We start from the raw sequence: 25484 nt of genomic DNA, 5'->3' as shown, positions 1-25484 counted from the left end.
CGATCGACGATTATTTTCCAAATAATGCCACTACAGATACTAATCCACGCGTCATTTGGGAGGCTCACAAATGTGTTATCAGGATTACGTTTATCAAACATGGCGCTCGGTTGAAGAAGGAACGCTCTACAGCTATTGCCCATCTACTATCAGAGATTAGGACCCTAGAGACCTCACTGTCCCGTGACCCGGATTGTAAAATAGCTCCCCTCCAGAAACGGAAAGATCTTCAAAACCGTCTGATGTCGAAGGCCAAAGCTACACTTTCCAAATGTAAACGTCATTTCTATGAGTACGGCAACAAATGCAGTAAATCGCTTGCCAGAGCGATGCGCATTCAACAGGCCCATACTTATATACCCTTTATTAGGTCCTCCTCCCGCCCTCGTGCCCACTTACCTTTGGACATAGCTTCGACATTTCGTGACTTTTACGCCTCTTTGTATAACATTGATTCCACCAACCCGGCCACGTTATCCAGAGGATTACGGTCAAACATCAAAGCCTACATTGCAGAATCTGGCCTTCCCTCTTTATCGGACGATGAGCTCACTGGTTTGGAAGCGCCGATTACCTTGCAAGAGCTGTCTTATGCTCTTAAACATTCTCAATCGGGCAAAGCCCCCGGTCCTGATGGATATACGCTCCCGTATTACAAAAGATTCTTTGACGCTCTGAGTCCGCATTTTCTTTCCTCCAACTACTTTTCCATCTCATGTCCCACCCCACCTGATGCTCTTACACCACACATTGCAGCAATTCCCAAGCCCGGGAAGGACCCCTCACAATGTGCGAGTTATAGGCCGATCTCTCTCCTCAACACAGACGTAAAGCAGTCTGCAGAGATTCTTGCTGTGCGTCTGGCTCCGTTGTTGGGGGATGTCGTTCACATGGACCAGGCGGGTTTCATGCTGGGCAGAGAGGCACGTGACAACACGACAAAGGCAATTAACCTTATCTATAAGGCTAGGATATCTAATACACCACATGGTGCTTTTCTGTTTTCATTCATCCTTTACAATGCTGTTGCGCGAATCACGCTTGTCCCACGGAAGTGCTTCCGTGTGACATGCGTGGTTTTCACGCACCCATTGACTTCAATGGGTGCGTGATGCGCGAACAGTGCACAAATACAGGACATGTCGTGCGTTTTACGCAGCGGACATACGCTGCGTGAAAATCACGCACCTGTCTGCACGGCCCCATAGACTAATATAGGTCCCTGCGACGCGCGTGAAAATCACACGCGTCGCACGGACGTATAACACGCTCGTGTAAATGAGCCCTGATACTGTCTATTTTCACTGAAAATGTATTTGACCCAATACATATGTCCTTATTTCTCATATAAAAAATCTATTATGCCCTTAAATAGTGATCCAAATATTTTATAGGTGATGATGCAGATTTTTCTCGTCAAATGCCGCAACATGTGCGTGTAGCCTCTAAAGCATGAGGAGGTGAATTTAAGGGTATGTTCACACGCTTAGCAAAAAACGTTTGAAAATACGGAGCTATTTTCAAGGGAAAACAGCTCCTGATTTTCAGACATTTTTTGAGCAACTCGCGTTTTTCGCGGCTGTTTTTGGAGCAGTTTTCAATAGAGTCTATGAGAAAACTGCGCCAAAAATGTCCCAAGAAGTGTCCTGCACTTCTTTTGACGAGCCGTCATTTTACGCGCCGTATTTTGACAGCGACGCGTAAAATGACAGCTCGTCTGCACAGATCATCGTAAGACCCATTGCAAGCAATGGGCAGATGTTTGCCGACGTATTGGAGCCATCTTTTCAGGCGTAATGCGAGGCGTAAAACGCCTCCATTACGTCTGAAAAGAGGTTGTGTGCACATACCCTAAGACTACCTCAGTCGATCAGCCGATGAATGAGCATTTGCTTGTTTGTTGGGTTATTACCGCCCTGTTTACACAGGGAAATGTTGCTTTTCGATATAGGTATGCACAAGAAAGAAAATTTTCTTTGCAAGACCTCTTTCTCCTAAATATACATATATATGTATATATATATATATATATATATATATATATATATATATACATATAATATCAAAGTAGCAAAAAATACATGACGTCAAGCAAATTGGATAATATCACCCCTAGTGCCAGAAGTCCCATTGTCCAGGTTAACCTTTGATACATGGAGATTCAGTGTAATGCGGACACTTCATGAGGAGGAAAATTAGTGTCTTGCCACATCTCATGCATACCTACAGTATATCAAAACTGTTTACACAGTTTGGATCGTGAACGAGTGTTCAAACAAGCGTTTGTTCGCCCGATCATTGGCCGGTGTAAAAGGGCCTTAAAGCTGTGTTCAGCACAGCCCTAATGAAGTACAGTTCCTTTGCGAAAGTGTTCACCCCCTTGGAGTTTCTCCTATTTTGTTGCATTACAACCTGGAATTAAAATTAATTTTAAATTTGACTTTACTATATGTAATGGAACTGACAAAGAAATCCCAAATCGTTACAGTGGAACGAAAAAAACAACAAAAAACCTTGTTTAACCCGTTAGTGACCACCAATATGTCTTTTCACAGCGGCCACTAACGGGCTTTATTCTGATGCATATGCCTTTTCACGGCGCTGCATCAGAATAAATTTGTGGCGACGTACAGAGGGATAGCTCCCTGCTCTCAACTACTGGAGGTAGCTGAGGGCTTGGAGCACAGTCTGGGGACCGTTGTTTGCGGTCCCCAAAACGGCGATCGCAGTTACAATGTATGAAGCCTTGTAAATCATCCTTTTTATCCCCTCTCACCATGAATGTTTGGTGAGAGGAGATAAAAAACTAACTTGTTAGGCCCCTGCTTCCAGCGATCGTGCCCCTCCTTCTCCCCTTCACCCCCCAACTGCAGGGAAAAGAAAGAAAATGGCGTGCGCATGCGCTGTCACTGAAAGGCAGATATTCTGCCTGCAAATAAAAACTGATCAGGGACCCTTATAATTGGTCCCTGATCAGATGGTCACTGTGATATACCTATCACAGTGACCATGGTCTCATATTTACTAAATACAGCACAGGATTTGTGCTCTTTCCCTCCCTCCTCTCACTAGTTGATCTGTGAGAGGAGAGAGAGATACTATACAAATCTTGTGCTGTTTTACTGTGAAAAACACACCAGATATCCACGTTCCTATATTACCCGTAATCACATCCCAGATTACCCGTAATCACCCCATATTACCCGTAAGTACCCGTAATCACCCCAGATTAGCCGTAAATCACCCCAGATTAGCCGTAAACACCCCAGATTACCCATAAATACCCATAATCACCCCAGATTAGCCGTAAATCACCCCAGATTAGCCGTAAATCACCCCAGATTAGCCGTAATCACCCCAGATTACCCGTAATCACCCCTCTCCGATTTTTTGTCTTCTAAAAAAAAAAAAGTTAGTATCTATTATTAGTGTAGCGAACATGAATCGCAGAAGCTGCAGAATGTTCTCTGCAGAGCAGGCATACGCCATGCTGTGCTCTAGCGGTTCCGGCACCAATACGGACAGTGCGTCAGAAGCAGAACTTGGCTCAGAAAGCGACACGTTCTGCTTCTGCCACTGGACACCCCAGCCATATGGTGGTGAACGCAGCGGTCACCATTGAAGCGTCAGGAGACGGGCCTAGTAACGCAGTCCCTCCCGCAATGTGGGATCCTGCAATTGTTTTCTCCCCCCCCCCCCCCCACAAGTTTTGCCATTTACAGCGACTCCAGGCATCAACGCAGATGCCTCAAATTTTAGTCCCTATAATTTTTTCCAATTGTTTATAGGTGATCAGATCCTGGAACTAATTGTCCAGCAGACAAATTTATATGCCAGACAATTTGTCACCCAAAATCCCAGGTCTTGCTATGCCAGAGGATGGATCCCCACAACAGTTTCCGAAATACATTTTTTTGGGGGAATTACCCTAAACATGGGCATAGTAAAAAAAAAACAAAACACTCTATCCGCTCCTACTGGGCTAACAGCACTATCCATAGCATGCCTGTATTTGCAGCCGTTATGGCCCAAGTGCCCTACGAATCAATAATGCGTTTCATACATTTTTCAGACAATTCATAAATCCCCCCAAGAAGTGACCCAGCCTATGATCACCTCAACATACTGAGACCCCTTATCTCCCTCCTAAGTGACTAATTTTTTAATTTATACACCCCAGGCCAAAAACTAGCGGTAGATAAATCCCTTATGTCCTTCAAGGGCCGTCTATCGTTTCGCCCATACATCCCCTCCAAAAGAGCCTGATACGGAGTGAAGCTTTATAAGGTGTGCGAGAGCACAACGGCCTACACCTGTGGCTTTTTTATATATGAGGGCAGGGACCGCCACCTTAATCCCCCAGGATGCCCAGAGGATATTGGCATTAGCGGGAAAATTGTCTGAGAACTCATGGTGCCATTCCTACAGAAAGGGTACTATGTGTACACTGGCAATTATTACACCAGTGTCCCCATGTATAAGTCCCTCCATGCTGCTAATACAGGGGCCTGTGGGACGGTGTGTAACAAAAGAGTCGGCTTCCCTCAACAACTGGTGTCCAGGCGACTAGTAAGGGGTGCGTCACTCTCATTTGCAAGTGACCAGTTGCTCGCTGTCAAATGGAGTGACAAAAAGGAGGTGTACATGCTGACCACCGTGCATGAAGACACCACAGTGGCAGTGAGAGAGAGGGGAGCTACCTCTGATACGAGGAAACCGGTCTGCATGGTGGACTATAATAAGTTCATGGGGGAAGTCGATCTATCTGACCAGGTCTTACAACTGTACCTGGTCAAACGCAAAACTAGGGTCTGGTATAAAAAGGTAGCGATCTACCTGATACAGATGTCTACTTATAATAGTTATGTGCTCTATAAGACCCAGGGAACGCTCAGTTTCCTCCAATATCAGGAGAAAATTATAGAGCACCTCCTGTTTGACTCCCCCGCACCTGGAGAATCTTTAGAGTCAGAGGATGTCAAAAGGCTCACTGAGCGCCACATCCTTCACCCCGTCCCTGCCTCTGTGAACCAAAGATACCCCCAAAAGAGATGCCAGGTGTACAGTAAACATGGAAGGAGGAGGGATACCCGGTTTTACTGCCCCATGTGCCCTTCAAATCCAGGCCTGTGCAACTTCCTCTGTTTTGAGATCTACCACACCGTTTCGAATTATTCATTTTATATATAATTTAGGGAAAACCAAAAAGGGTGGGGTGGGGGATTCTTTTTAGGGAGTCAATTTCATTTATGCATTTTTTTTGTTTAGTTTCAGGGCTTTCCAAGGGAGGGAGGGATTCTCACGGGGAGGTAATAAAGTGTATTTATTTCAGACTGTAAAACGAATTTTCCCCTTTCTGATTTTTTTTATACAATTCTTGGACAATTAAATCCTGGACTTGATCACTCACAAATGAATACAGTTTATTGTGCAGGAGCCCACATCTGTCTATTCAGAACATGGACCTCACAAGTGTTCTTGAAATAAAAAATAAATGTGGGGATTGCATTTATTAGTAGATAAATCCAACACCTGCGGCCCGTGCCGCCCCTGAACTAGTGGAAGTCGTGCATTTTAGCAATGACTACAAGAATAAATTGAGGATGTATTTCCTTTTTCTGATGACTATGTCCTGCCACATACGGCTGTTACATTCCTAATTCTGTACCGTGATATGGGCATGATATTTTTTTTTTTTGAGGATCTCTAACAATCGAGCTTTTCCTTATCAATACACCATGGGCTTTGTTACAGTTTTGTTCGGGTTCTTACTAGACGTAGTACACCCGACAATTCTTCTGGAAATACTGACATAATTTTGGGGATTAGTGATCCTTTACTGTTCCTATAGATGGTTTTAGTCACTGCCCCTTTATATATACTGGAACCGATTGGTTGTTTTGTGCACATAACGGTTCCTACCTTGCCGGTCAGGGGTCTGTTATGGTGTACCGCATCACTTGGAACCTTCGTCCCTCATATAGGGATTGATGGAGCTAAAGAGACGTACAACCAGTCACTGAAAAAAAAAAAAAAAAAAACATTGTCATGACAGCCCTGCAGGTGTTCTTCTATCTAGTGAACAGACTCGAGTTTGCAACATAGTTGGATACATTTTCCTCCATTTGTTTGAAGATATTGCCCGTCACTCCAGTACAGTTTATTTTTCTTCTCTGACTGATTCTATATTAGGACAGAATTCTGTCCACAATAACATCATAATGGCACAGATGAGGGACAACTGCTTCTTTAGCAAGACATAGTCATAAGTACAGACAAATACTTATATAGCGACATGCATCCATTATGAATACACGGCTTCACTTCTCTTTTGTATGCCGCTTTATTAATGTGGCATATTTCTAACAAAAATATCTTTACCACATGTCTCCCCTATTTTATGTGGAAATGTATTAAGAATTTTTAAGAAAACATTATATACCCTTTAGTGTCTGAAATAATACCCAATATTTCCTAATTTAAATTTTTTTGGGTCAGCATGCTCACTACACCACTAGATGAATACCATTAGGGGTCTAGTTTTTAAAATGGGGTCATTTCTGGGTGTTTTTTTTGTTTTTTTGTTCAGGCAGCTCAATGCCTCTAAATGCATGATATGGAGCTTAGAATTTATTCAATTGTGCCCTGAAAGCCAAAGGGTGCTCCCTCTTTCAAGCCCAGCCACACATCTAATAAGCAGATTGGGGCAACAATGGGAGTATTTTTGAAAACAGGAGAAAGAGGGTGATAGATTTTGGGGTGTGTTTCTTCATTTTCATGTTCGCTTTACAAAGAAATCGGTCTTCAAAGTGATAAATTTATGAAAAAAGTGAATTTTTCTTTTTCACCTGCTATGCATTAAATTTAGCTAAAAACTGTGGAGTCAAAATACTCACTACACCCCTAGATAAATACCTTAAGGGGTCTAGTTTTCTAAATGGGGTCATTTATGGGGAATTTCTATCGTTCTGGCAGCCTGTACAGTGGGGCCTAAAACATTTTCAAGCAACATATGTGTCCTGAAAGCCTCTAGGTGCTCCCTTCCTTTCGGGCCCTGCCGTGTGTCCAGGCAACGCATTAGGGCCACAGTGGGGGCATTTTTGAAAACAGGAGAAACAGGGTGATAGATTTTGGGGTGTGTTTCTTCATTCTCATGTTCGCTTTAAAAGAAATCTGTCTTTAAAATGACAAATTTGTGAAAAAATTGTAATTATATTTTTTTACGCCTCCTTTGCATGAATTCTTACAAAAAAACTGTGGGGTCAAAATACTTACAACACCCCTTAATAAATTCCTTAAAGGGTGTAGTTTTAAAAATGGGGTCACTTGTGGGGGTCTCCATCATTCTGACACCTATGAGCCTCTGAAAACCAAAAACGTCTGAAAATACGGAGCTGTTTTCAAGGGAAAACAGCTCCTGATTTTCAGATGTTTTTTGAGCAACTCGCGTTTTTCGCTGTGTATTTACGGCCGATTTTGGACCTGTTTTCAATAGAGTTTATGAGAAAACGGCTCCAAAAACGTCCCAAGAAGTGTCCTGCACTTCTTTTGACGAGCCGTCATTTTACGCGCCGTATTTTGACAGCGACGCGTAAGATGACAGCTCGTCTGCACAGAACATCGTAGGACCCATTGCAAGCAATGGGCAGATGTTTGCCGACGTATTGGAGCCGTCTTTTCAGGCGTAATTCGAGGTGTAAAACGCCTCCATTACGTCTGAAAAGAGGTCGTGTGCACATACCCTTATTCTCTGATAAAATCAGACATACCAGATTTGACAAATCTGGCTTGGTCATTAAGGTCCAAACAAGCTTGGACATTAAGGGGTTAAAAAAATAAATAAATAAAAACTGAAAAGTTATGAGTACATGTGTGTTCACCCCCTTACCTATAAAACCCCTAAATAAGTTCTAGTCAATCCAATTAACTTCAGAGATCGCATAAATAGTTGAATAAGGTTCCTGTGTGCAATCAAAGTGTCACATGATCTGTCACATGATGTCAGTATAAATACATCTGTTCTGAAGGCCCCAGAGTCTGCAACACCACTGAGCAAGTAACATTTAGAACAAGGAGCTCTCCAAACAGGTCAGAGACAAAGTTGTGCAGAAGTATAGATCAGCGTTGGGTTATTAAAAAATATCCCAAACTTTGAACATCCCTTGGAGAATCATTGAAAATGAAAGGGTTATTCCCAAGTTGACTCACATTTTTTTTTTTTAGACATTCTAAGCAGGAAATGAATTTTAAAACATGTTAAAATGTTTTAAAAATTCATTCCCTAAGTACCTTTTTTTTTTACACTTGATAACTCAGCAAGTGCTGGTTATCTTTTCTAAAAAGGGGCGTGAGCGGCTCGATGTCAATCAAGCCGCTCTGCTCTGCAGTGTGCGCGCTCCCGACGTTGCTAGATACTGTAGTTCTAGCAACATCGGGAGAATGTTCGTCTCAAGCGGGCATGGTAAACCCGATTGAGACTAACTTACCGTGAATGTCAACTACACTACACTACACTACACTACATTCACCCCATTGCGGCAACCAACTTTTCCCTCCCCACCCTGTCACTACATGTAATGTTTGTAGCCGCCGCACCGCTGCTGCATCAGCACCCGGCGAACAACAAAAAATATATATAAAAAATAAACTCACCTAAGACGTTCCTACGGAGCTCTGAAAGGTCCCGTCACTTGCCATCTTCCTTCTTCTTGGCGCCGCTCGCATTCATAGTAACAATGCGTTGTGGAGCAGATGACGTAATCATATCAGGCACACGTGATTACGTCATCTGCGCCCACCGCTCTGTTATTGTGAATGGGAGCAGTAAAAAGAAAAGTGACGGTACCGTTCAGATCTTCGTGGGAACGTCTTAGGTGAGTTTAATTATGTAGGTATGTGTATATGTGCATGTATGTATGTTGGCATGTATATATGTATGTATATGTGCATGTATGTATGTTGTCATGTATGTGTATATGTGCATGTATGCATGTTGCCGTGTATGTATGTGTATATGTGCATGTATGTATGTATGTTGTCATGTATGTATGTTGTCATGTATGTTTATATGTGCATGTATGTATGCATGTATGTATATATGTGCATGTATGTATGTATGTTGGCATGTATGTATGTTGGCATGTATGTATATATGTGCATGTTAGTATATATGTGCATGTTAGTATGTATGTGTGCATGTATGTATGTTGGCATGTATGTATGTTGGCATGTATGTATGTTGGCATGTATGTATGTTGGCATGTATGTATATATGTGCATGTTAGTATATATGTGCATGTTAGTATGTATGTTTGCATGTATGTGTATATGTGCATGTATGTATGTATGTTTGCATGTATGTATGTTGTCATGTATGTGTATATGTGCATGTATGCATGTTGCCATGTATGTATGTATGTATGTGTATTCATGTATGTATGTGTATATGTGCATGTATGTTGGCATGTATGTATATATGTGCATGTTAGTATGTATGTATGTTTGCATGTATGTGTATATGTGCATGTATGTATGTTTGCATGTATGTATGTTGTCATGTATGTATGTTGTCATGTATGTATGCATGTTGCCATGTATGTATGTATGTTGTCATGTATGTTGGCATGTATGTATATATGTGGATGTTAGGATGTATGTTTCCATGTATGTATGTATGTTGTCATGTATGTATGTGTGTATATATGTGCATGTATGTATGTATGTATGTTTGCATGTATGTATGTTGTCATGTATGTATGTGTATATGTGCATGTATGTATGTATGTATGTATGTTTGCATGTGTGTTGTCATGTATGTGTATATGTGCATGTATGTATGTTGTCATGTATGTATGTGTATATGTGCATGTATGTATGTATATGTGTATATGTGTGCATGTATGTTTGTATGTATGGTTGCTTGTATGTATGTATGTTTGCATGTATGTATATATGTGCATGTTAGTATATATGTTGGCATGTATGTATGTTTGTATGTATATATGTGCATGTATGTATGTTGCCATGTATGTGTATATGTGCATGTATGTATGTATGTTGCCATGTATGTATGTTGTCATGTATGTGCATGTTGCCATGTATGTATGTTGTCATGTATGTAGGTATGTATATATGTGCATGTATGTATGTATATGTGCATGCATGTATGTATGTATGTTGGCATGTATGTATATGTGTGCATGTATGTATATATGTGCAGGTTAGTATGTATGCTTGCATGTATGTATGTTGGCATGTATGTGTATATGTATTTATGTTGTCATGTATGTGTATATGTGCATGTATGTAGTCATGTATGTATGTATATGTATGTATGTTGTCATGTATGTGTATATGTGCATGTATGTATGTAAGTATGTATGTATGTTGGCATGTATATATGTGCATGTTAGTATGTATGTGCATGTTAGTATGTATGTTTGCATGCACGTATGTTGGCATGTATGTATGTATGTGTATATGTGCATGTATGTATGTTTGCATGTATTTATGTTGTCATGTATGTATGTTGTCATGTATGTGTATATGTGCATGTATGTATGTTGCCATGTATGTATGTTGTCATGTATGTGTATATGTGCATGTTGCCATGTATGTATGTTGTCATGTATGTAGGTATGTATGTGTATATGTGCATGTATGTGTGTATATGTGCATGTATGTATGTATGTTGGCATGTATGTATTTGTGTGCATGTATGTATGTTTGCATGTATGTATGTTTGCATGTATGTATATATGTGTATGTATGTTTGCATGTATGTATGTATGTTGTCATGTATGTATGTATGTATGTTGTCATGTGTGTATGTTGTCATGTATGTGTATATGTGCATGTATGTAAGTATGTTGTCATGTATGTATGTATGTGTATATGTGTATGTATGTATGTATGTTGGCATGTATGTTGGCATGTATATATGTGCATGTTAGTATGTATGTGCATGTTAGTATGTATGTGCATGTTAGTATGTATGTTTGCATGTATGTATGTTGGCATGTATGTATGTATGTATGTATGCGTATATGTGCATGTATGTATGTTTGTTTGCATGTATGTATGTTGTCATGTATGTATGTTGGTATGTATGTATGTTGACATGTATGTATATATGTGCATGTTAGTATGTATGTATGTATGTTGTCATGTATGTATATGTGCATGTATGTTTGCGTATATGTGTGCATGTATGTTTGTATGTATGTTTGCTTGTATGTATGTTTGCATGTATGTATGTATGTTTGCATGTATGTATATATGTGCATGTTAGTATATATGTTGCCATGTATGTATGTTTGTATGTATATATGTGCATGTATGTATGTATGTATGTATGTATGTTGACATGTATGTATGTTGTTATGTATGTGTATATGTGCATGTATGCATGTTGCCATGTATGTATGTTGTCATGTATGTAGGTATGTATGTGTATATGTGCATGTATGTATGTATATGTGCATGTATGTATGTATGTATGTATGTTGGCATGTATGTATATGTGTGCATGTATGTTTGTATGTATGTTTGCATGTATGTATATATGTGCAGGTTAGTATGTATGCTTGCATGTATGTATGTATGTTGGCATGTATGTATGTATGTGCATGTATGTATGTTAGTATGTATGTGCATGTTAGTATGTATGTTTGCATGTATGTATGTTTGCATGTATGTATATATGTGCAGGTTAGTATGTATGCTTGCATGTATGTATGTTGGCATGTATGTATGTGTATATGTGCATGTATGTATGTGCATGTTAGTATGTATGTTTGCATGTATGTATGTATGTTGGCATGTATGTATGTATGTATGTATGTGTATATATGCATGTATGTATGTTTGCATGTATGTATGTTGTCATGTATGTATGTATGTTGCCATGTATGTATGTATGTGTATATTGGCATGTATGTATGTTGGCATGTATGTATGTATGTTGGCATGTATATATATATATATATATATATGTGCATGTTAGTATGTATGTTTGCATGTATGTATGTTGTCATGTATGTATATATGTGCATGTATGTAGTCATGTATGTGTGCTGTCATGTATGTGTGCATGTTAGTATGTATGTTTGCATGTATATATGTATGTATGTTGTCATGTATGTATATATGTGCATGTTAGTATGTAGGTTTGCATGTATGTATGTTTGCATGTATATATGTGCATGCTTGTATATATGTATGTATCTTTGTATGTATGTTTGTTTGTATATATGTCTGTATGGCCATGTATGATACGGTCTGCTGGCGCCCTGTATCTAAGTCAACTTGGCGGCAGGCTTCTATACATGGTATAACAGTCAGTATCACACATGAAACTGAAACTAAGCCTACGACATGTTTTATTTCTTTATTTTTTATATATATATTTTTTAAAGGTTTGGTGTTTGGACTACGTCGGTTTCGAGGACTACGTAGATGACGTTTTTTTTTCTACAATAAAATGGTTAATGAGGGTTGTGTTGGGTGTGATTTATTTCAATAAAATATTTTATCTATATCTTTGTCTTTTCTTTTCAAGTTTTATTACTACCACTTTAGTAATAGCCGCGGTCTGAGTGACAACGTCCATTACTAAGGGGAGGCTTAGTGTTAGCCGGTGCAGAGGATAACACTAACCACCATTATTACCCCGGTACCCACCACCACCAGGGGTGCCGGGAAGAGCCAGGTACGATCCATTACCCGACCATCTGTTGTGATGGTCGGGCACTGGGGCGGCCGCAGGCTGGTATTATGAGGCTGGGAAGGGCCAAAAACAGTGGACCTTCACACCCTTGTAATGCTAGGCTGCTGCTGTGTTGTATCTGGCTGGTTATAAAAGTGGGGGGGACCCCACGTAATTTTTTTTTTATTATTTATTTATTATTTTTATTAAAAAGACATGGGGTTCCACCCAATTTATCATAACCAGCCACAAACAACACAGTGTTATTAGCCTGGGAATGTACTAAACCAGTGGCCCCTCCCACCCGTGTAATGCCAGGCTGCTGCGGCCTTGTATATGGCTGGTTATTAAAAATGTGGGGGACCCAACGTCTATTGTTAAATTTAAAAAAACAAAAACGACGTGGGGGTCCCCCCCATTTTTATAACCAGCCCGATACAACACAGCAGCAGCAGCCTAGCATTACAAGGGTGGGAAGGTCCACTGTTTTTGGCCCTTCCCAGCCTCATAGTACCAGCCTGCGGCCGCCCCAGTGCCCGACCATCACAACAGATGGTCGGGTACTGGATCGTACCAAGCTCTTCCCGGCACCCCTGGTGGTGGTGGGTACCGGGGTAATAATGGGTGGTTAGTGCTAGCCTCTGTACCGGCTAACACTAAGTACCGCCTTAATAATGGACGCTGTCAATCAGCCCACTGCCATTATCTAGGCACTAATAAAGTTTGAAAAAAAAACAAATACAATTTTTTTTTTATTGAAATAAGAAATCCCCAACAAAACCCTCGTTAACCATTTTATTAAAATTTGCAAAAAACGTAGATCTACGCAGTAGTCCAACGAATCGAAGATGTAGTCCAATCGGTACATCAAAATCTGCAACAACATAAAAAAAAAAGTTATCAATGTGAACAATACCAATACTTATACTCACCTACACACACACACAAACAACCACACACAAACACATATAAACACACACCCATATATTACACAAACACACACAAACACACCAAAAAAACACACATATACACACAAACATATGTACACAAACACATACACAAACACACATATATACAAAAACACACATATACAAAAACACAAACATATACACAAACACACCCATATATACACAAACACACACACAAACACACCAAAAAAAAACACATATACACACAAACATATGCACACAAACACACCCATATATACACAAACACATAAACAAACACACAAACATATACACAAATACACCCATATATACACACACACATACACAAACACACCCATATATACAAAAACACACACCCATATATACAAAAACACAGCCATATATACACAAACACACACACATAAACACACACACACAAACACATATACTTACCTTTAGCGGAGCGCAGACTTCTCCTCGTGACGGGTGCCTTCCACTGCATCTCCTGCGCATGCGCCGAGATGCGCGTTCACGAGTAAATGAAATCCTCTGCTCAGGACGCAGAGGATTTCATTACGCATGCGCGGCCACCGCTAAAGGTAAATAGCGGTGGCCGGGAACCTAGGCAACGAGCAAGATACAAAGAGGGACTGACCGCAACTTCAATCAAGGATATCAAGAAAACGACATCGCTGGGCGACGGACAGGTAATTAGAAAACTTATTTTTACATGGGGGAGCTTTATAGCTACATTTATCAACTTGGGAATAACCCTTTAATTATGACAAAATAAAAAAAATATGTCACAACTACAAACCTGACAAGAGAAGGCCGCCCATCAAAACTCAAAGACTGGGCAAGGTGGGTATTAACCCCTTCCCGTCGCAGCCACTTTTGGACTTAAAGAGGCTCTGTCACCAGATTTTGCAACCCCTATCCGCTATTGCAGCAGATCGGCGCTGCAATGTAGATAAGAGTAACGTTTTTATTTTTAAAAAACGAGCATTTTTGGCCAAGTTATGACCATTTTTGTATTTATGCAAATGAGGCTTGCAAAAGTCCAACTGGGCGTGTTTAAAGTAAAAGTCCAACTGGGCGTGTATTGTGTGTGTTACATCTGGGCGTGTTTACTACTTTTACTAGCTGGGCGTTCTGACGAGAAGTATCATCCACTTCTCTTCACAACGCCCAGCTTCTGGCAGTGCAGACACAGCGTGTTCTCGAGAGATCACGCTGTGTCGTCACTCACTTCCTGCCCCAGGTCCTGCATCGTGTCGGACGAGCGAGGACACTTCGGCACCAGAGGCTACAGTTGATTCTGCAGCAGCATCGGCGTTTGCAGGTAAGTCGATGTAGCTACTTACCTGCAAACGCTGATGCTGCTGCAGAATCAACTGTAGCCTCTGGTGCCGATGTGGCCGACACGATGCAGGACCTGGGACAGGAAGTGAGTGACGACACAGTGTGATCTCTCGAGAACACGCTGTGTGTCTGCACTGCCAGAAGCTGGGCGTTGTGAAGAGAAGTGGATGATACTTCTCGTCAGAACGCCCAGCTAGTAAAAGAAGTAAACACGCCCAGATGTACACACATAATACACGCCCAGTTGTACTTTTACTGTAAACACGCCCAGTTGTACTTTTGCAAGCCTCATTTGCATAAATACAAAAATGGTCATAACTTGGCCAAAAATGCTTGTTTTTTAAAAATAAAAACGTTACTGTAATCTACATTGCAGCGCCTATCTGCTACAATAGCAGATAGGGGTTGCAAAATCTGGTGACAGAGCCTCTTTAATTACAGAGCCCCATTTTTAAAATCTGACGTGTCACTTTATGTGGTAATAACTTTGGAATGCTTTCACCTAGCCAAGCGACTTTGAGATCGTTTTCTCGTGACAAGTTTTACTTTATGTCAGGGGTAAAATTTAGTCCATCGATTCAGTGCTTATTTGTGAAAAACACCAAAATGTTGAGAAAAAGTGCAAAAATTACAATTTTTTGCAATTTTCCATATGTCTACTTTATGTTGGCATCGTTTGTTGAACAGGATTTTATTTTTCTGGGATGTGACAAGGCTTAGTTTAGCAGCAGTATCTCACATTTTCAAGAAAATTTCAAAAGCCTATTTTTATAGGGTTCAGTTCTGAAGTAGCTGTGGGGGGCCTATATTTTGGGAAACCCCCATAAATTACCCCATTTTAAAAACTGCACTCCTCAAAGTATTCAAAACAGCATTTAGAAAGTTTCTTAAACCATTAGGCATTTCACAGGAATTGAAGCAAATTGGAGGTGAAATTTACAAATTTCCTTATTTTTTGCAGAAATTCAATTTGAATCAATTTTTCTGTAACACAGAAGGTTTTACCAGAGAAACGCAACTCAATAGTTATTGCCCGGATTCTGCCGTTTTTAGAAATATCCCACATGTGGCACAGTGTGCTAATGGACTGAAACACAAGCCTCAGAATCAAAGGTGCACCTAGTGGATTTTGGGGCCTTCTTTTTATTAGATTGTATTTTAGGCACCATGTCAGGTTAGAAGAAGTTTTAGGGCATGGCCAGACGTGGCGTATTTCTGTAGACACTGTCCGCATCAATGCCGCACATAATCTGCGTTGCAGATTCCGTTGCGCCTTTGCCTAAAATGTGCAGTAAATTGATGCGGATTAGCCGTTGCTGCTCTCTTTTAAAACATTTCATCTCAGTCTGGCTATAGACCTCGAAACAGATAGGTCCAGCCAGAATGAAGAAATATCCTGTTCGTAAAACCAATCCGCAACGCAACACACATAACATCTGCGGATTTCATTTCGGAATTTTGAATCTCCATTGAAGTCAATGGAGAAATTTTGCAATAAGTCCGCAACAGCCAGTGTATGCTGCGGACACCAAATTCCGCACCGCAGCCTATGGTCCGCAGCGGAGTTTTCCGCCACGTCTGCACGAACCTAACTAAAAAGGTGTGGAAACCAATGGAGAAAATGTCCGCTGTGGATTTACGCAGCGGACTGTCCGCAGCGGAATTCCGGAGCAATTCCGCCACGTCTGGCCGTGCCCTAATGGTGCCAAAACAAAGGAAACACGTAAAAAAAAAGATTCCATTTTGGAAACTACACCCCACAAGGAATTAATCTAGGGGTGTAGTGAGAATTTTGACTCCACGGGTGTTCCACAAATTTAATTAGAATTGGTTAGTGAAAATGAAAATTTTTATTTTTTTCCACTAAGATGTAGTTTTAGCTCAAAATGTTTCATTTTCTCATCAAATTAATTAGAAAAAGCATCCCAACATTTGTAAGGCAACTTCTCTGGAGTACGGAAATACCCCATATATGGTCATAAACTGCTGTTTGGGCACACAGCAGGGCTCAGAAGGGAAGGCCATTTGGCTTTTGGAGCGCAGATTTTGCTGGATTGGTTTCTCTGCACTTTGTCGCTTTTGCAAAGCCCCCAAGGGACCAGTACAGTAAAAACTCCCCAAAAGTGACTCCAATTGGCAAACTACACCCATTGAGGAATTCATCTAGGGGTGTAGTGAGCATTTTGACCCCACAGGTGTCTCATAGATTTTATTAGAAATGGGCAGTGAAAATGAAAAATTACTGTTTTTTCCATTATGACGTAGCTGTAGTTCAAAATGTTTACTTTTCTCAACAAATAAAGGAGAAAAAGCACCACAACATCTGTAAAGCAACTTCTTCAGAGTAGGGAAATACCCCATATATGGTCATAAACTGCTTGGTTACATGGCAGGGCTCAGAAGGGAAGCAGAACCATTTGGCATTTGGAGCACAGATTTTGCTGGATTGATTCCAGGGCGCCATGTTGCAGAGCCCCTGAGGTACCAGTACAGTAAAAACCCCTGAAATGTGACTCCATTTGATAAAGTACACCTCTTGAGGAATCTAGGGTTGTAGTGAGCATTTTGACCCCACAGGTTTTTGCTGAATTTATTAGAAATGGGATGTGAAAATAATAAAAATATAATTTTTTTTTCCAATAAGATTTTCTAGCTAAAAACGTATCATTTTCACAAGGACTATAGGAGAAAAGCCCCTCAATGTTTGTAAAGCATTTTCTCCCGAGTACAGCAATAGCCCATATGCGATCGCAAAATGCTGTTTGGACACCCGGCAAGACTCAGAAGTGAAGGAGCGCCATTTGGCTTTTTGAGCGCATATTTTGCAGAATTGGTTTCTAGGCACCATGTCGCATGTGCAAAACCTCCTGAGGTACCAGTACAGTGGAAATTACCCAGATGTGACCCCATTTTCGAAACTTTACCCCTCAAGGAATTAAATTAGGGTTGTAGTGAATATTTTGAACCCACAGGTGTTTTATAGATTTTATTAAAATTGGGCCATGAAAATTTTAATCTAATCTACATTTTTTCTAATAATATGTTGTTTTAGCTCAACATTTTTCATTTTTACAAGGAATAGAGGAGAAAAGACACCCCAAAATTTGTCACACAATTTCTCCAGAGTAAGGCAATACCCCATATGTGGTCGTAAACTGCTATTTGGACAAAAAGCAGGGCTCTAAAGGGAAAAAGCCCCAATTGGTTTTTGGAGTGGAGATTTTACATGATTAGTTTTCTGACACTAAAAATGACCCCATTTTGGAAACTACATCCCTCAAGGAATTAATCTAGAAGTGTAGTGAGCATTTTGACACCACAAGTGTTTTGCAAAAGTTAGTACACAGTGGATGTTGCAGATTGAAAATTGCCATTTTTCCACAAATATGCCATTTCAGTGCCCGATGTGTTGTGCCCAGCTTGTACCACTGGAGACACACCCCATAAATTGTTAAGCGGGTTCTCCAGAGTACAGTAATACTCCATATGTGGTCATAAACTGCTGTTTGGGCACACAGCCAGACTCAGATGGACTGCCATTTTGCTTTTGGAGCGCAGATTTTGCTTGGTAGTAGTTTTGTTTGTTTTTTTACTGGTATTTCAGCTTATAATGTGGGGGCATATGTAAGCTGGGCGGAGTACATCAGGGTATATGTAAGCTGGGCGGAGTACATCAGCGTATATATAATCTGCGCGGAGTGCATCAGGGTATATGTAATCTGCGCGGAGTACATCAGGGTATATGTAAACTGGGTGGAGTACATCAGGGTATATGTAATCTGTGCGGAGTACATCTGGGTATATGTAAGAAGGCGGAGTACATCAGGGTATATGTAAACTTGGCGGAGTACATCAGGGTATATGTAATCTGGGCGGAGTACATTAGGGCATAATAGGATGATGTAATAATGGGGTGAATGAATAATAAAATTAATAATCCATGGATTGATGTGGTACGCTTTGAACCAATCCTTTATGCACAGACCGGGTTTATTGGGTATTATACAAAATATCTGCGCTCCAGTATTGCCTAATGTTTGACTCTTCAATAGCCCTATAAGCAGCACAAGGCCCTAAAGTGTCCTCATCTCTGCTACATTTATCGGGTCCACCTGTAGGGTCTAGCAAATTATAATGTTGGGTTTTTAGTGAGAAACTACTGGATCTAAAAAATTTGTCTGGGCCATCATTTAGCATCATTGCGTTTTGAGAGTCATAACTTTTTATTTTTCCGTTGACGGAGCTGTGTGAGGTCTTGTTTTTGTGGAACGAGCTGTAATTTTTATTTGTTCCATTTTGGCGTGCATGCGATTTCTTTTTTTGGGAGATGAGGAAACTAAAAATTAGCAATTCTAGCACGGTTTTGTTTCGTTTTTACAGTGTTCACTGTGCAGTATAAACAGCATGTTAACTTTATTCTGTGGGTTGTTACGATTACAGCGATACCAAATTTTTATCGTTTTACTACAAATACTCTTTTCTAAAAAAAAACATGTTTTAGTCTTGCCATTTTCTTACAGCCATAACGGTTTTATTTTTTCAGTTGATATCTCTGTGGGAGGGCTTGTTTTTTGTGTGATGAACTATAGTTTCTATTGGTACCATTTTGGGGTACTTGCGGCTTTTTGATCACTTTTTATTACATTTTTTGAGAGACCAAAGATGACCAAAAAAATAAAAATGCTGCCATGTTTTATTTTTATTTTTTACGGTGTTCACCGAGCGGTAAAAATAACATTATTTTTTTTATAGTTTAGGCGATACCTATTATGTAGTTTCTTAAATGTTTTCGTTTTTCCCAATTATAAAGGCCTTGATTAGGGAAACAGGGCGATTATTGTTTTTATTACTTAAAACTTTTATTTATTTATTTTTTGTAAACCTTTTTTTGTAACTTTTTTTTTTTTTACACTTACCTGGGGACTTGAAGATCTGATCTTCTGTTCCCGCAACATCTGCATGCCAAGTAGCGCTCCTGCCTTTCTGAGCCCTGCCGTGTGTCCAAACAGCAGTTTATGACCACATGTGGGGTATTTCCGTACTCTGGACAAATTGCTTTATAAATGTTGTGCGGCTTTTTCTTCTTTATCCCTTGGGAAAATGAAAAAATTCAACTTTTTAGTGGAAAAAATGCTGATATTAATTTTTACTGCCTAATTCCAATAAATTTTGCAAAAGACCAGTTGGGTCTAAATGCTTACTATACCCCTAGATAGATTCCTTTAGGGGTGTCGTTTCCAAAATGTGGTCACTTTTGGGGGGTTCCTACTGCTTTGGTCCCGCAGGCACTTTGCAAATGTGACATGGCACCCGAAAACGTTTCAAGCTAAATTTGAGCTCCAAATGGTGACCCTTCCCTTTTGACCCCTGCCGTGTGTCCAAGCAGCAGTTTAAGACCACTTATGGAGTATTGCCGTAATCGGGAGAAATTGCTTTTCAAATGTTGGGGTGCTTTTTCTCCTTTATGCCTTGTAAAAATTTAAAATGTCAACATTTTATTTTCACGGCCTAATTCCACTAAAGTCAGCAAAAAACCTGTGGGGTCAAAATGCTCACTATACCCCTGGATAAATTCCTTGAGGTTGTGTAGTTTCCCAAATGGGGTCACTTTTGGGGGGTTTCCACTGATTTGGTCCCTCAGGGGCTTTGCTAATGCAACATGGCACCCAAAAATCATTGCCACAAAACTTGATCTCAAAAATCCAAATGGTGCTCCTTCCCTTCTGAGCCCTGCCGTGTGTCCAAACAGCGGTTTATCACCACATATGCGGTATTGCTGTAATTGGGAGAAATAGCTTTTCAAATCTTGGGGTGATTTTTCTCCTTTATGCCTTGTAAAAATAGAAAAGTTTCATTCCACTAAATTCAGCAAAAAAAACGTGGGGTCAAAATGCCCACTATGCCCCTTGATATATTCCTTGAGGGGTGTAGTTTGCCAAATGGTGTCTTTTTGGGGGTGTTTCCACTGTTTTGGCATCACAAGACCTCTTCAAACCTGACATGGTGCCTAATATATATTCTAATAAAAAGGAGGCCCCAAAATCCTCTGGGTGCTCCTTTGCTTCGGAGGTCTGTGTTTCAGTGAATTAGCACACTAGGGCCATATGTGGGATATTACTAAAAACTACAGAATCCGGTCAATAAATATTGAGTTGTGTCTTTTCTGGTAAAACGTTCTGTGTTATAGAAAAAAAAAGGATTAAAAATGAATTTCTGACCTGGTAGAACTGTCTAATCTATAGATATTTTATTTTCAAGTAACTGAAATAGAACATATGCTTTTGCCCTATTTTTTGGAGACATACAGTTACTGGCTTTATGCAGGTTATGCAATTTTTTATTTGTATTTTTATATCAACAATCTCTCCATTGTTTTTTATTGCTACCGGAACAATGTATGTGAGACCAGTCGATGAAGATTGCTTTGTGTTATTGTGATGTAATATTTTGATGTCTCTTATTTTTCTGTACTGCATGTTCAATAAAAACAGATTTGATTTAAAAAAAAATGCATTTCTGAAAAAAAAATGAAATTTGTACATTTCATCCCTACTTTGCTGTAATTCTTGTGAAACGCTTAAAGGGTTAAGAAACGTTCTAAATGCTGTTTTAAATACTTCGAGGGGTTCCGTTTTTAAAATGGGGTGATTTATGGGGGTTTGCATTGTATGGGCCCCTCAAAATCACTTCACAACTGAACTCGTCCCTGTAAAAATAGCCTTTTGAAATGTTCTAGAAAATGTGAGAAATTACTGCTAAAGTTCTGAGCCTTGTAACGTCCTAGAAAACTAAAAGGATGTACAAAAAACAATGCCAATCTAAAGTAGACATATGGGGGATGTTAATTAGCATTTATTTTGTGTGGTATTACTATCTGTCTTACAAGCAGATACATTTAAATTTAGAAAAATGCAAATTTTTGCAGTCTTTCGCAAAATTTTGATGTTTTTCACAATAAAATACTGAATGTATCGACAAAATTTTACCACTAATTTAAAGTACAATGTGTCACGAGAAAAGAATCTCAGAATCGCTTGGATAGGTAAAAGCATTCCGAAGTTATTACCACATAAAGTGACACATGTCAGATTAGAAAAATGGGGCTGCGTCCTGAACGTGCCAACTAGTCAATGTCCTTAAGGTGTTAAAGTTCTGTTTGTCTAATTATTTTTTGTATCACAACAAAAAATATTTTGAACCTTCAAAGTGGTAGGCCTCATTCACACGGCAGGGTTTCCCGGCCGGGTGCCGGCCGTTCATAAATCGGCCGGCACCCGGCTGCATTAGGAATAATAGACCCCTAATGGGGCTATTCACACGACCGATTTTTTGACGGCCGGGAAAACCGGCCGTCAAAAAAATAGGACATGCTCTATCTTCGCCCGGGTACCCGGCCCCCATAGAAGTCTATGGGGCCGGGTATTACACGGCCATCACCGGGATGTGTCCCGAGTGATGGCCGGGTTTTCCGGCGCTTGCGCTCTATCTCCTCCTCCTCACAGCGCAGAGTGCATGTGAGGAGGAGGAGTTGATGCCATTCTGACGAATGGCATCGCTGCACACTGTGTGGCAGGGCCGGGGTGTACAGCAAGTGGAAGGGAGCGCTGCGCTGGCTCCCTTCCTTGTTAAAAGCACCCTGGCCCGGCGACACCTTCGATGGCGCCGCTAGCAGCTGCTGCTGCTACTACTGTAGCGACGCCACTATAGCAGAGCGGGGAGGTATCTCCCCGTGTTTTCGGGGATTCCGCTCCTGGACAGAGCGCTTGATGTCTCTGTCCATATCTGGGCAGTGACATCAGGGGAAACTCCTGAAGCGGAATCCCCGAACACATGGGGATTGCCCTTCAGGAGTTGCCGCTGATGTCACTGTCCGGATCTGCCCGGCCCGGCACAGATGCAAAACTTAATGCAAACCGGCTGGGCAAAATGGCCGATTTTACCGGCCGACACTCGGGCTCGGGAACGACCCGGTCGTGTGAATCCCGCCGTAGGCATGTTGTGTTAATCAAATGCTATAAACCCCTCTAAAATCCATTTTAATTCAAGGATGTAATACAACAAAAGAAGAAACATACCAAGGGGGTGAATATTTTCGCAAGTTACTGTAGCTTGTTACTCACTTCTCCCCATTGCAGCAGCATGTCCCTGCTGATGGCCACATTTCTGCTATTTCCAGCCGCTTCAGGTTGTCAAGCAACTTAATTCACCCCTTCTCGCTCCAGTGACCTCTCCCTGCTGGAGGCCACTGCTCACTGCTCCCAGCCACGTCAGGTTGCCGCAACAACCAGCACCAACTGAGGACCACTGGTGTCTATTTAAAGTGGAATCCAACCTGCCTTAGGTTGCCTGCGAATTATGGTATATTCATTGTTATTCTGTTTTGTTCCTCGTCCTGACTCTGACCTTCTTTCTGGATTTTGCTCCTGTGTCGCTCCTTTGGATTTGTCGTGTCGTACCTGTAGTTCTACTACTGGTTTTTAAGCCCTGGCAGTCCTCATCTGGCTTGTCGCATCTTGACTGTTCTCTTGGTGACGACCCTTGGTTCTGTTCCTGACTACACCCTCTAATCCTGTTCCAAATATCCCGAAGCTGCGTTCCTCCGCCAATCGGTTGCTGTTTGGCAGGCTTCCTGATACTCCCATTTTTCCTGCGTCATTGCTCAGGTATTGAGAGCACATCTGCAGATCCTTCTTTAAAAAAGTACAGGATGATAATGCTGCTTCTAGGACTACTGCTCATCATAGCCTGGTCTTAAAGAATGGCTAGAAAGGGCAACAAAGGCAATTGCCTTGGGACTCCTACCATCTAGAATTCTCCACCAGCATATCCTACTCCAGGTTATAATGTACACATTGTACTAGTGTTTACAATCTTCGAATAAATTGTAGCCTGATTTTTCCCCATTTCACTGGAGAAGGCCCTGCTTATCACTGATGTGAGGAACAAGGAAATTACCTGACTGCACAAAGGTGATCTGTTGGGCTCCCCAAGACAACACATAAGGTAGAGTATATCAACAGGTTAAGGCTAGTTTTCTGGCGTAAAAAAAGTAATACATTTTGGCGCATGCCATAGTTGCGTTAAAATGTGACAATTTTTACTTTAGTTGCCACTTTTTTCCGAAAGTGGACGAGAAAGGGTGCAGGGTTTAGCCGAAAGGAGACAGGCTGTAAAGGGAAGTGTTTCTGATAGATCCTCCACTGCAGGGGCACCATAAATTGTCAGGTGGCCAGGGGAATATCCTGTGCTGTATTCGTGCACCACAGGATATTCCCAAATCCTGCCCCGTGATTATTCAAGAGTCAGCCTGCTGACATCATATCACGTGACAACCCATGTGAACCAGGCGCGAGCGGCACTATTGCGCCTGTGTCTGGCTCAGGAACGAGCGCACACGCTGGGCTTTAGTAGCCCAGCGCCAGTGCGCTCCTCTGTCAAGCTCTCCACCACCTACGCTGAGCTACTCACCGGGCTCCACTGCATGCTCACTTACTGACACCAACTCCCTGCAGCCTCTAAACACAGCATAAACAGCACTCCAGCTCCTCTCCAAATCACTCAGGCCAGACTTGAACAGCAGACTGAGCTCACTGGTTGCAGCGCTCTCCCCTTAACAAGACAAGCAGAGATTAAGTACACCCCCCCCCCCCCCCCCTTGCAGCTATCCAGCTGTGTACCCCTTATCCATACAGCAGACTCCCTTGCCCTACAGCCCCTTGTTGTGTGTCCGTGTAAGTTAAAGGGACAGTTAGAGCCAGGTGGAGGAGGGTCCAATAAGTAAGCATGAGTGTATTGTAGTGTGTAGGTACATGTGTTATAGTAAAATAAGATATTGTACAGAGATTGTTAGGCCTCATGCACACGACCGTGTTTTTGCGGCCGCAATTCCCCCGAAAATCCACGGGAGAATTGCGGCCCCATTCTTTTCTATGGGGCCGTGCACACGACCGTAGTTTTTGCGCTGCGTGCACGGCCCGGGAGCCCGGACCGCAGAAAGAACGGGCATGTCTTATTACGGCCCGGTTCTGCGGTCCGGGCTCATTGAAAACAATGGCCGCGGTCATGTGCATGTCCCACGATTTGCGGGCGGCCTGCGGCTGACAGTCCGCAGCCGGCCGACCCGAAAATCACGGCCGTGCACACGGCTACGGTCGTGTGCATGAGGCCTAAATGTATTGTTAATAGATTGTGCCTCGTGTAGTATTAGTATACTTATTTCATATTGATAGTTATTATATGTATTGAAGTATGCTGATACTGTGCAGTGTTTATATATTTCATGTAACATACTGTGTTTTATATCTAAAGTGATTAATGTAAATAATAAAATTGTTTTATTTACTATAATTGTGTCGTGAATCACCGCGCGCACATACACATTAGGGCTGTGCGATTATGACCTAAATCAAAATCACGATTAATTGAACATGTAACCTTGATTACAATTAATAAACAATTATTTAGGTCACATTCCATTTTGCATACCAAGC

The 25484-nt window shown here is 41.2% G+C and overlaps 1 protein-coding gene across 8 annotated transcripts in view; it reads right to left on the bottom strand.

Annotated features, from left to right (window-relative positions):
• The window catches only part of GAL3ST1 (galactose-3-O-sulfotransferase 1), a 213897-nt gene that overhangs the window by 143083 nt on the left and 45330 nt on the right, over window positions 1-25484 (bottom strand). For 3 of the 8 annotated variants that reach the window (XM_075829518.1, XM_075829509.1, XM_075829474.1), the window contains exon 2: window positions 19911-20085. The exons of 2 other annotated variants lie outside the window; for them this stretch is intronic. In XM_075829518.1, coding sequence (XP_075685633.1) covers window positions 19911-19955 — 45 coding nt within the window. In that variant the 5' untranslated portion in view covers window positions 19956-20085. Of the gene's footprint in view, window positions 1-5922; window positions 6020-19910; window positions 20086-25484 lie in introns of all 8 variants that reach the window. 3 more of the 8 variants (XM_075829484.1, XM_075829536.1, XM_075829493.1) reach the window with 2 other exon arrangements.

The sequence above is a fragment of the Rhinoderma darwinii genome, chromosome 1 (genome assembly GCF_050947455.1).
Source record: "Rhinoderma darwinii isolate aRhiDar2 chromosome 1, aRhiDar2.hap1, whole genome shotgun sequence".
Lineage (NCBI taxonomy): Eukaryota > Metazoa > Chordata > Amphibia > Anura > Rhinodermatidae > Rhinoderma > Rhinoderma darwinii.
Note: the sequence above shows the minus strand (reverse complement) of the source record. Positions and strands in the feature narration are given on the sequence as shown.